Here is a 9999-nt window from a genome sequence, read left to right on the forward strand (position 1 = left end):
AACACCTCCCTGTTCTCTGACCGTTATGAGAGCTCACTTCAGAATTGGAGATTAAAAGGGCTTGGGGCTAGGGAAGCAAAACTTGTATGTAAATAAGCCAGGCCCCTTTTACAGAAGATTTTAAGGGACCGGTTGACAAAGTGCACAGAATCCCTTCTCTCTGACACCACAAAGTATCTATTACAAGAGAACTTCCTTCTGGCGCCAGGCGGCATTTTGTTTTCACTTGATGTTCTATAGGGGATGAGGCTCTGTGGGGAAAGGGGTAGAGGGTGGAGGGCTACTAAAACGAGAGTGACACTGCACAGGGCCGACTACTGGGTGAGGGGGTAGGAGAAGAATCAGCCCCTAGGAGAGAGAATGAGGACAATAATGTAATAACTGACCTTGTACCATGTTCTACACTTTCCAGGAGAGCCTGCGCACTGCCGGGCAATCTTGTTGACCCTTGTCACCACTTGAGAGGTGGGCTACAAACAGAGAAACAGCTCCAAGAAGGCCAGCAAGTGGCCCAAGGCCACGGAGCTGATAGGCAGAGATCTCCTAATGTCCACAGCAGAGGGGCCTTTCTCCAGTACGTGCCACATGGCAGAATGTCATTCTCTCCCAGGTTAACTCCACAATTAAATCCAAGGCTTGGGACCACATACTGGAAACCAGAGCTGTGTGCTACATTTCAAGGGCTGTTTTGGTAATGGCGTATTTTCACACTTCCGAAGTACTGCCGATAAAAATCAACAGTAAAAGAAAAAACTTCTAAGACAGAGTTTCTTAGCTTTTGCCTAAGAATGAAAGGCTGTCTCGTGGGATTTTTAAAAATAAGATTGCTATCAGACCCATGAGCCACAGCCCAGCCCAGCTCGCCCTTCAGGATCCTCCAAATGAGTGAAGTCCAGGGATTCTGCAGACAAGCCTCTGGAAGCTGCGCCACGGGGCTTTTCTTCTTGAGAGTGGAGCTGCTTATCTCTGTTAATGGAGCATTCAAAGTCATTTGCAGAAGCCCCGCAGCTTTCTATTCCTTATCTGGGGTTTGCAGAACAGTTACGCCTTGGCATTGGCTCCGACACAAATTGCTTTAAAAAAACAAAAATCCTTTTCAAAGTCACCTGCGTTTTAGTTGACAAGACGATCAATGATGATTTTTTTCCTTCTGTCCTAAATGGCAGAGAAAATGAGGTCTCTGAGTCTTATCACCTTTCCTCTCTCCTTCTTCATTTTTTAAAAATTTTAATTTTATATTACAGTGTAGTTGATTAACAATGTTGTGTGCTCCTTTTTCATTCTTAACTCGGGCCTTTCTACCTTCAGCCTCTGCAAACCTGATGTGTCCAAGCCCTGGCCTGTCTAAACGCTAAGGCCTCACGGGGCTCCAAGGAGGCAAAAATCTGGCCACAAATCTTGGATAAACGAGCGGGGGAGGGCCGCTTGTGTCCTGGGTGACAGAGGACTCCTCCCGCGAGCTTCACTCTTCCCACAGATACCTGACCACGTGGATGGCGGGAAGACAAGAGCCAGGAGTTCCTTTCCTTCCAGGTCAGGCAGCGTGGGGACAACCCCGGAACAGAAGCCAGCTCCGGCTTCGCGAGACAAAGAAACGTGGCGGGCCTAAACCTACGCCCCCCACGTGACCCCTCCCCGTCCCCGTGAGACGGCATATCACGTGACCCGTATACCACGTGACGTGCGCGCCGCTTAACCCGGAACTTGCAGCTCCCAGGCCTGGGTGTAGTACTCGGTACCCAGGGTTGCTCTGAAAAGGCGGACGAACTGAGCACTGGAGCCCTGGTTGGTGTCCGCGGGGTGGCCATCCTGCCTGGGGAATGGACGCCTCATTGTAAATTTTCCCAGTGCAACGAGCTGCGGAAATCCAAACCAACTGGAAGCGTTTCTCAGCGTGTTCTAGGGCTGGAGGGATTAGACGGGGTCGGGTACACGTGGAGAGATGCAGGCGAGATGACAGGGATTAGTGAGAACAGACGTGCTGTAATGTGTGCTTCCCGCATTATGGTGCTTTTTCCCACGAGAATGTGCCTTCCGAGTGGGCGGGAGACTGGCTCACCAACACCTGCCACAGCAAACACTAGACGCTCAGTGCACAATTGCCTCGTTAATCCCTGAATTATCCAATAGAAATATAATGCGAGCCACATCTGTAATTCCCAACTTCTAGTAGCCACATTGTAAAAACACAAAGCAACAGTCATTTTTTAAATTTTTAACGGTAAAAATTTATAATTTATTTTTAATGGTAAAATATACATCCTTTAACCCAGTATATCAAAACTATCATCATCGTTTGACATATATTTAAAAAAAATATTAGTGAGATATTTTACATTCTTTTCTTCATATTGTCTTCAATATCCGGTGTGTATTTTACAATATTGTACATGACTAGCCACATTCCAAGTGCTTAATCGCCTCATGTGGCTGGTGGCATCCATATTGGACAGTACTGGTCTAGACTCTTTGTTTTTCTAGGTCAAAGGTGTGGGCAATTTCTTCAGCCAACTGGACAAACCCAGAACATCAGGAGGCTCTGGGGAGACACCACCAGGAAAGTCATATGGGAAATGCATTCCAACAACAAACATTTCTTAAGCACCTACTTACCACATGCTTTGACTTGGTATCCACCTCCCACCCGCAAACAAACTCTAAACCCACTTGACCTGACCAACTTTACACTTCCTTACCCAGTATTTACTTTGGAGGAAGGGGAAGGTGGCATTAAATGGCCTTCTTTTCTATGGTCTGTAATTATAATCCACCTCATTCTCCCTTTTTAAAAACCAAAGTCTGCTTTTTTTTTTTAATTTTAGCAAATTAAGCACCTTTTCTCTGTTACACTTAGTGTGCTGCTTCTCCACAATCTCATTTAATCCTTTTCAGTTGCTGATTTAGGAGTTTTATCCCAGTTTTCAAATAGGGGAAGTGAGGCTTGGAGAAGTGCTGTGACTTTATGGTGAGAAAACTTGGAGAAAGAAAGTTTCTGATGCAGTCCCATCCATTTTCCCTCAGTGATGTCTCTTATGAGGCCTGTGGAAAATGTCCGGCAAGGGCACCATGCACTTCACACCCTAGAAGCCTGCAGTTAAAGCAAAGAAACATCTTGTGCTGTCTGAAATCCACATCAAGCCGTGGTGTACAAAACCTGGGTCAGTTCTGGGCCCTGACACTTTATTAGGTGTGTGATGTTGGGCAAGGCAGTTCATAGTAATAAAAATAACTAGGATTTATTGATTTTCTCCAGTGCATCAGGCTGTGGCCTGGGCAATTGCTCACATACTCCCCCTTCCTCACAACAAGTTAGATATTTCATATTATACTGATTAGTAATCTAAGCCTCAGAAAAAGTAAATTGCCAAAGGTCATACAGCTAATAAGCAGGAGAGCCAGGATTATTAATTTATTAATTATTATTAAATGTATTAATGTTTGAGACTGTAACTTTAACCCCACCTCCCACTGCATACTTAAAGAGAACATCTTAAAGAATTTCAAAATCATCAATATATACCACAGACAACTGTATATTTGTGTTACAAATATAAAAGGCTGTAAAGCATGGGCAGATAGGAATTGCTTTCAATGTGCTTTTTTAAATACAAAAGTACTAACCTTCCAACACAAACTCCAACATCTGTATTTGCTTCCCGCTAAGTAGGGGACATCCCCACCAGACAACTCCCCACCACTTCTTTATTTAGTAGTTGGAAGGTTAGTAATATGATTTCTGTGTGCTATAAAACCACAGGGGTGGTAGGGACGTCAACAGTTTTGGCCCGTGACTTCAAGATGTCAAATCATCAATTACAGACTATCAAGGTTGATTATTACAATGGGATCCTGGAACAGAAAAAGGGCATTAGGTAAAAACAAAGGAAATAGGAGTAAAGTGTGGAATGTCATTAATCATAATGTAGCAATATTGGTTCATTAATTGTGACAAATATACCTTACTAATATAAGATATTAATTATAGGGGAAACTGGGTGTGAAATATATGAGAACTCTCTGTACTACTATCTTTATGACTTTTCTGTAAATATAGAACTTTTCAAAAATACGAGTTTATTTTATAAAACTTTGAGAGAAAATACAAAAGTAAAGATTTCATTATTCATTTGCAATGTTCGTTTGCAATATTCACTTGGGAACTTGCCAAAACAATTAAAACGACTGGTTTTTCAAAAGAGATAGTTATACTTGCACTGTTCAGCTCACAGGGTTTTTGTGATCCTGAGAGAGAAGGAAAAGTAAAAGCATTTTGAAAGTCTAAAGAGGTGACGAATGTCAGATGTCATTACAAACCTGTTAAAGCAAACTGTAGTTATATACTAACATGAAATGTATATGAAGATACATTTCTTAATCTTCATTAGGAGTCTGCAACTTGAAAAAAAGAGTGAAAGAATAAAAATGTAACTAGAAAGAAATGGGGTGAAAGGGGAAATGAAAACAAGGTAAAAGAAAATAGAGAAAATAGCTGTCTTTCTTGAAAGAGATCAGAGGGAGAAAGGGAAGAAGAGAGGGGAGGGAGGGAGGGAGGGAGGAAGGAAGGAAGGAAGGAAGGAAGGAAGGAAGGAAGGAAGGAAGGAAGGGAGGGAGGGAGGGAGGGAGGAAGGGAAAAGAAAAAAGAAGGAAAAAGGAAAGAGCTATATAAAAAAAAAAGAATCCTTGTGGTCAGGCAGTTCCTTCAAGGAAAAGAAACTGGCCATGACCCACTTCGCGTTGAGGCTGGGTACAGTTTTTGCGACTGTTTAGAGAAAATCTAGCGCTCTCCCTGCCATTAATCTTTTCTAAAGAAAAGACTTTGTTCTGCACCTGTATAAACAATCCCGATTTTTAAAACCTATATGCCTGCCTCTAATGTGTGAGACTCTGTATTTATGCTGATAGCTTCAAGTCATCAATAGGCAATGCAAAAAGCTGCCTGAGATCTTCTCTTTATATCTATTTGCTCCCCCTTCTCTCTCTTTTTTTTTTTTTTTTTTTTTTTTTTTTTGCTTTTCTCCTTCACCTGGCACACCTAGAGTCAAGTTCAAGCGTTTCAGGAACGATGTCTACGCTCTGTCAAGTATTCCCTGCGTTTTCCCAGACCAGAGAGAACTGAGAGCGAGCGATCTTTTTACTCAACTGATCCCAAAGGAGCCCCTCCCCCTACTCTCCACCCCCGCCCCCCAACCAAATGACAAAATATACCGGGAGAAAACCTCTGCAAACGGCGGCGAGCGGGAAGGGTTTGGCGAAACACCCCCACGGGGGAGGCCTGGCCTGGGAGACGAAGGTGGAACGATGATGCCTGAGTGATGAAGTCAGCCCGGGCCAGCCACCTGTTGCGGCCCTTCAGGCATGGAGCCGGGCGCATTTGTTCTGCTGGAGGAGCCGCGGCTTCTGCCCGCTCCGTCCCCAGCTAACTGCCCATCAGTCTCTCCTTAAGCTTCGCTCAGCTTGGGAAGCTGTGGGCTTGTAGGGAAAGAACAGTAAACACCTAATTCGGGTGTGAAGATTCAGTTTCCTCAGAACGGAGTAACTAACGCCAACCCAACCTCATAGGGTTTGAATTATTTTGTTGTTGTTTTGGTTTTGTGTGTTTGTTTCAGTTACTCAGTGGGCAGGCACAGGGCGCCTAATGCAGTGCCTGGCACACAGCACGCATTCAATAGCTGGCCATTGGTGTCCACTTCCAAAATGAAGTACACATCCCCAGACCACGTATTGCAAAGGCCCTTCGAGTGAGAAAACGATAAGACCGCAGTTATGGTTTGTCTCCTTTGAGGGGCATACTTCTGGGTGCCGTTTTGTCGGGGTTTTTTTGTTTTTGTATTTTACTTTGGACGATTGTGTTGACTTACATCCTGCATCCAGGAGCGCGCTCTTCAACATACCATCTAAAATAGTCATCGAGTCCCTAGACTATAACTCAACCGCTGGGCAGGATCCTCTATCTTATGCACGGTGGTGTTAAAAACAAAATTAACACATGGAACTCTCAAGACAGCAAAAAATAGCAAATATAAGCATCTGTGCTGTGCGGCGGGGAGGCGTGTAGCGACTGGAATACCGAGGGGCCAGGGATTCTACTCACGGATTTTGAGTCCATATTCTACTTACCAGCCTGTTGATTTGGGGTCCTTTATTTAATATCTATCTCTGCGGCTTAGCTTCAAGTTCTGCAAAGTGGAGATAATAACATTTAAGTCACAGATGTCTGAAAATGAAAGGAACCAATGTAGATGAAAGCGCTCTGTAAATCATACAGCGAAGTTAAAGGAAAGGAGGGGAGGGAGATGAGAGGTAACTCGCGGACTGTTTGGTGTTGCTTGCTTGTTTTGCTTTTACTCTTTTGTCGGGCCAGGCTTGAATAGGCAGTCAGACGTTATGAGTGATGAACTTGGAAAATACTGTTCTGCTGAAAAGACTCGGGAAAGAAGCAGAGGTCGCGATCCTGGGGTTTCCACGCGTCTGGAAACCCTCGCCATCGCTAAGATCAGTCGCGGGGTGGAAATGGGATGGGTACATGGGTACGAACAAGGTCCCCTCCTTCACTCACCCTGCGCACAGTCATCTCGCACTTGATGGGTCCGTCGGGGACAGGGGCCCAAATCCCGGCTCAACAGAGACGTCCCTTCCCCGCCCCCACCAGCAGATCCTCTGCACTCTGAAAATGGTCCCCACCCCTTCCACGCCCCCGCCCCACCGCTTGCCCCCCTTTCCAACCCCCTCTTCTTTGCCCTGGGTGGTTTCTTCCGAGGAGTACAGATAAATAGTCCTGGCAAAAGGCGCTGCGCGCCGTGGTGCGCGCCGAGCCTGGGCCCGGGCGACGACTTCTCGGCCACGCTCTCCCGGGTCAGCGGCGGGGCTCGTTCTCTGGGCTCCGCGCTTCCCGACCCGGGTCTCTGGTCCTCACCGGAGTTCAGCCTGGCCCCCGCCTCCGCGAGGGAGCGGAAGGCGGAGGCCGCGAGACTGGCCTGGGGGCGGAAGGCGGGGGCGTGGGGGACACGGCGATGTCCACCAGCTCGGGGAGCGACCCCGAGGAGATGGAGCTGCGGGAGCTGCAGCGCGGGTACCCGGTCCCCGTCTCCAAGAGGCCGCCCCTCCGCGGCGCCGAGCGCAGCTACATCTCGCCCAGTGACAACTCGTCCGCGGAGGAGGAAGACCCCGACGGCGAGGAGGAGCGCTGTGCGCTGGGAGCGGCCGGCGGCGCCGGAGGCTGCAAGAGGAAACGGCCCGGGGTGGCGGGGGGCGGCGGTGGCAAGAAGCCCCTCCCGCCCAAGGGCTCGGCGGCCGAGTGCAAGCAGTCGCAGAGGAACGCGGCCAACGCCCGCGAGCGCGCCCGGATGCGCGTGCTGAGCAAAGCCTTCTCCAGGCTCAAGACCAGCCTGCCCTGGGTGCCCCCCGACACCAAGCTTTCCAAGCTGGACACGCTCCGGCTGGCTTCCAGTTACATCGCGCACCTGCGGCAGCTGCTGCAGGAGGACCGCTACGAGAACGGCTACGTGCACCCGGTGAACCTGGTAGGGGCCCGGCGCGCGAGGCCCGGGGCGGGCGGCCGAGAGATGCCCGGCGTGCTCCCGGGTGCCGGGCAGAGTCTGGCCGCTGGGGAAAACCGGGGGTAGGGGGTTTCCGGTATGGGTGCTGAGGAGGCCAGTTTACTTTCTCCCAGATCACCGGAGGGGCCAGCCATTTTCGTGGAGGAGAACCATCCACCCTTCTGTGTTTGCATCACCCGGTGACAGCTATTGTCTAATATCCTGCTTCCGGACTAAATCTAAGTTCCATCTGAGCCCTCTGTCCCGTTGTAGATTGATTGGCAAATCTCCCTTCCTAGCTTTTTCCAGCTAAGCGTCAGACAGGTTTGAATCAACAAGCCTTACTTTCTGAAAGGAAGGAGGGAAGGCCGATCTCTTTTCGAAAGCCTTTGGGTTTTTCAATTCTTGAAGAACAGCAGAGGTTTCCCCAAACGGGATTTGTCTGGAAAGTCCCTCTCCGACCTGCCAATTCTCCAGGCTTGAGAAAGATCATATCCCAGTTCCTATTTGGAGCGAATGGCTGATTGGTGTGTGTGTGTGTGTGTGTGTGTGTGTTGGGGGGAAGGGAACTAAGCAACAAAATTCCAAATTCATGCAAATTTCGCGGAATCATCGTGAGGGCAGCATGGACGGACACCTCCCGTCTCACGTGATCAAAATACAGTAAAGTTAAAGTCTTAGTTTAGAGAGAAGACACGCAGATTCCCAGAATACTGATAAAATCTGAGCTACTCAAAGCCGGGGATATTCCAGGGTTCCGTTTGGAGAGCGGTTTCGGTTTGAAATGGTCGTTTCTCCTCCAGTATCTGATGCTCTTTTTGATTTTACAGACATGGCCATTTGTGGTCTCGGGACGACCCGACTCTGACACCAAAGAAGTTTCCGCAGCCAACAGATTATGTGGAACTACCGCTTAGATCGAACTCGAACTCACTTGAAGGGATTATTGGTTAAGCGACTGTGTTTGGGAGTCAGGGAGAGAAGGGAGAGAGCATGAGAACCCCCAAGAATGGGAGGACAGTTCCATTGGATTCTCCTAGACTTCCACCCCGGGACTGTGAACTCGACAGGTGGCGGGCGTTGGGTGCAGAGCCCCAGGGTTCCGCGGCGCGGCCGTCATCGCAGGATGCGGACGGCTAGGCTGCCGCGGGTTTGGGCGACGACACTTTACACGCGGACCCAGCTCCAAACTCGGGCTTTAGCAGTGTAGACTAACGCCGGCGCTGCAGTCTGAGCGTAGCGCGCAGCCGCCTGGGCGTTCGTTCCCAGGCTGAGCCAGATCTACGTGGGTGATGGCACGGGTCCGCGCAGCCCAGGCCTTTCGCGGTTAGGTAATTGTTAGAGCGCGCTCTCGACAATCGGCTTCAAAGACGGAGGTCTTCACGTGAGACCCACCTGGGGCGCGTCTTTAAGTTGCAAAGAGAGTGTGGCACACCTGGGCCAGGTTTGTATCCCACGGGGCAGCGCCCTCCTAGCGGGCACACGATGCAGTCTCCGCTCGGGGAGAGGTGGAGGCGCGCTTTCTGAGACCAACTCAGCTGGGTTTGCCAGGAGTGGCCCTGGCGGTTCGGCTTTCAGGTGCGGTCACGCCTCTCACTCCCCCCAGGCGCCCATCTCTCCGTAACCTGGCTTCCGTCTCCCCCCTCCCCTTCTAGGCTTGAGCCTCCCATCCGGCTCTCCCCACTGAAGCCGGCTCGGGTCTCCTTCGGCGCCTCCCTCTGCTCCCTCCTCCCACACCTACTTGCAGCTCCCCTCCCCCCCACTCCTGACTTTCCCCAGCTGGCCTCCCCACTTGGGGTGGCCCCCGCCTCCAACACTGCCTCTCGGCGTCCACGTTCTTCCTCCGGCGGGGCGGGCCGCCAAGGCTGTTCCGTACCTAGTGACCCTACCCCGGGGGGAACGCGCCGCTGCGCCAGGCCGCACTACCGCAGTAATTAGCAAATGTAAATAAATTTATTTTTGTATGAATAATAAAACGCGTTGTGAAAACCGAGTGCCCCTGGGGCGTCCGAATTTGGTCTTTGTTGCCCTTGACTGAGTTTGGTCTGGGAATTAATTTAAAGGTGCCCTCTTGGCTCTGGAGGGGGATTAGGTCATTGTCGGCCGAGGGGGTTGATCACATGTAGACCACTGCAACTTCAAGCGTAACTCTCTTTCTATGATTCATCTCAAGGCAAGGGTTACTGGAAGGCAGGAACTGGAGGCTTGTTAGGCCCTAAGAATCTTTTGGGGCCTGAGCCACGTTGAAAGGTATACACTCTTCAAAGTAATATATGTGCACATTTTTCTTTTACACACACACACACACATACACGACGATTTCTCCAGCCTAAACCAGTGTTAACAATTGCAAGTAGTTCAAGAACCCCCTACAGGCCCACATACCGGGAGTGAAGGATGGGTCTCAGGTCTAACTGGCGGAATAAAACCACAATACAAGGCGCCAATTTGTACTTTAGTCGAG

The 9999-nt window shown here is 49.5% G+C and overlaps 1 protein-coding gene and 1 long non-coding RNA gene across 2 annotated transcripts; one reads left to right on the top strand and one right to left on the bottom strand.

Moving 5' to 3' along the window:
• Positions 1-2192: 2192 nt before the first annotated feature.
• On the bottom strand, positions 2193-4486 carry LOC111185621 (uncharacterized). The gene is made up of 3 exons (XR_004024490.2): positions 3622-4486; positions 2835-3088; positions 2193-2539 (listed from the first exon to the last, which is right to left on the bottom strand). It is a non-coding gene; the product is annotated as an uncharacterized LOC111185621 (long non-coding RNA).
• Positions 4487-6777: 2291 nt separating this feature from the next.
• On the top strand, positions 6778-9528 carry MSC (musculin). Its single transcript, XM_022595364.2, has 2 exons — positions 6778-7520; positions 8366-9528. Exons 1-2 carry the CDS (start codon positions 7011-7013, stop codon positions 8450-8452), a joined length of 597 nt encoding a protein of 198 aa, XP_022451072.2. The 5' UTR covers positions 6778-7010; the 3' UTR covers positions 8453-9528.
• The last annotated feature ends 471 nt before the right edge of the window (positions 9529-9999 follow it).

Source organism: Delphinapterus leucas, chromosome 17 (assembly GCF_059928025.1).
Source record: "Delphinapterus leucas isolate spDelLeu-1000000601 "Yukka" chromosome 17, BTC_Dleu_Yukka2, whole genome shotgun sequence".
NCBI classification, from domain to species: domain Eukaryota; kingdom Metazoa; phylum Chordata; class Mammalia; order Artiodactyla; family Monodontidae; genus Delphinapterus; species Delphinapterus leucas.

Bases quoted from the DNA above. Each gene is read 5' to 3' on its own strand.
- MSC (XM_022595364.2), top strand. From the start codon at position 7,011: ATGTCCACCAGCTCGGGGAGCGACCCCGAGGAGATGGAGCTGCGGGAG. The intron at 7,521-8,365 runs GTAGGGGCCCGG...TTGATTTTACAG, and splicing joins ACGTGCACCCGGTGAACCTG to ACATGGCCATTTGTGGTCTC.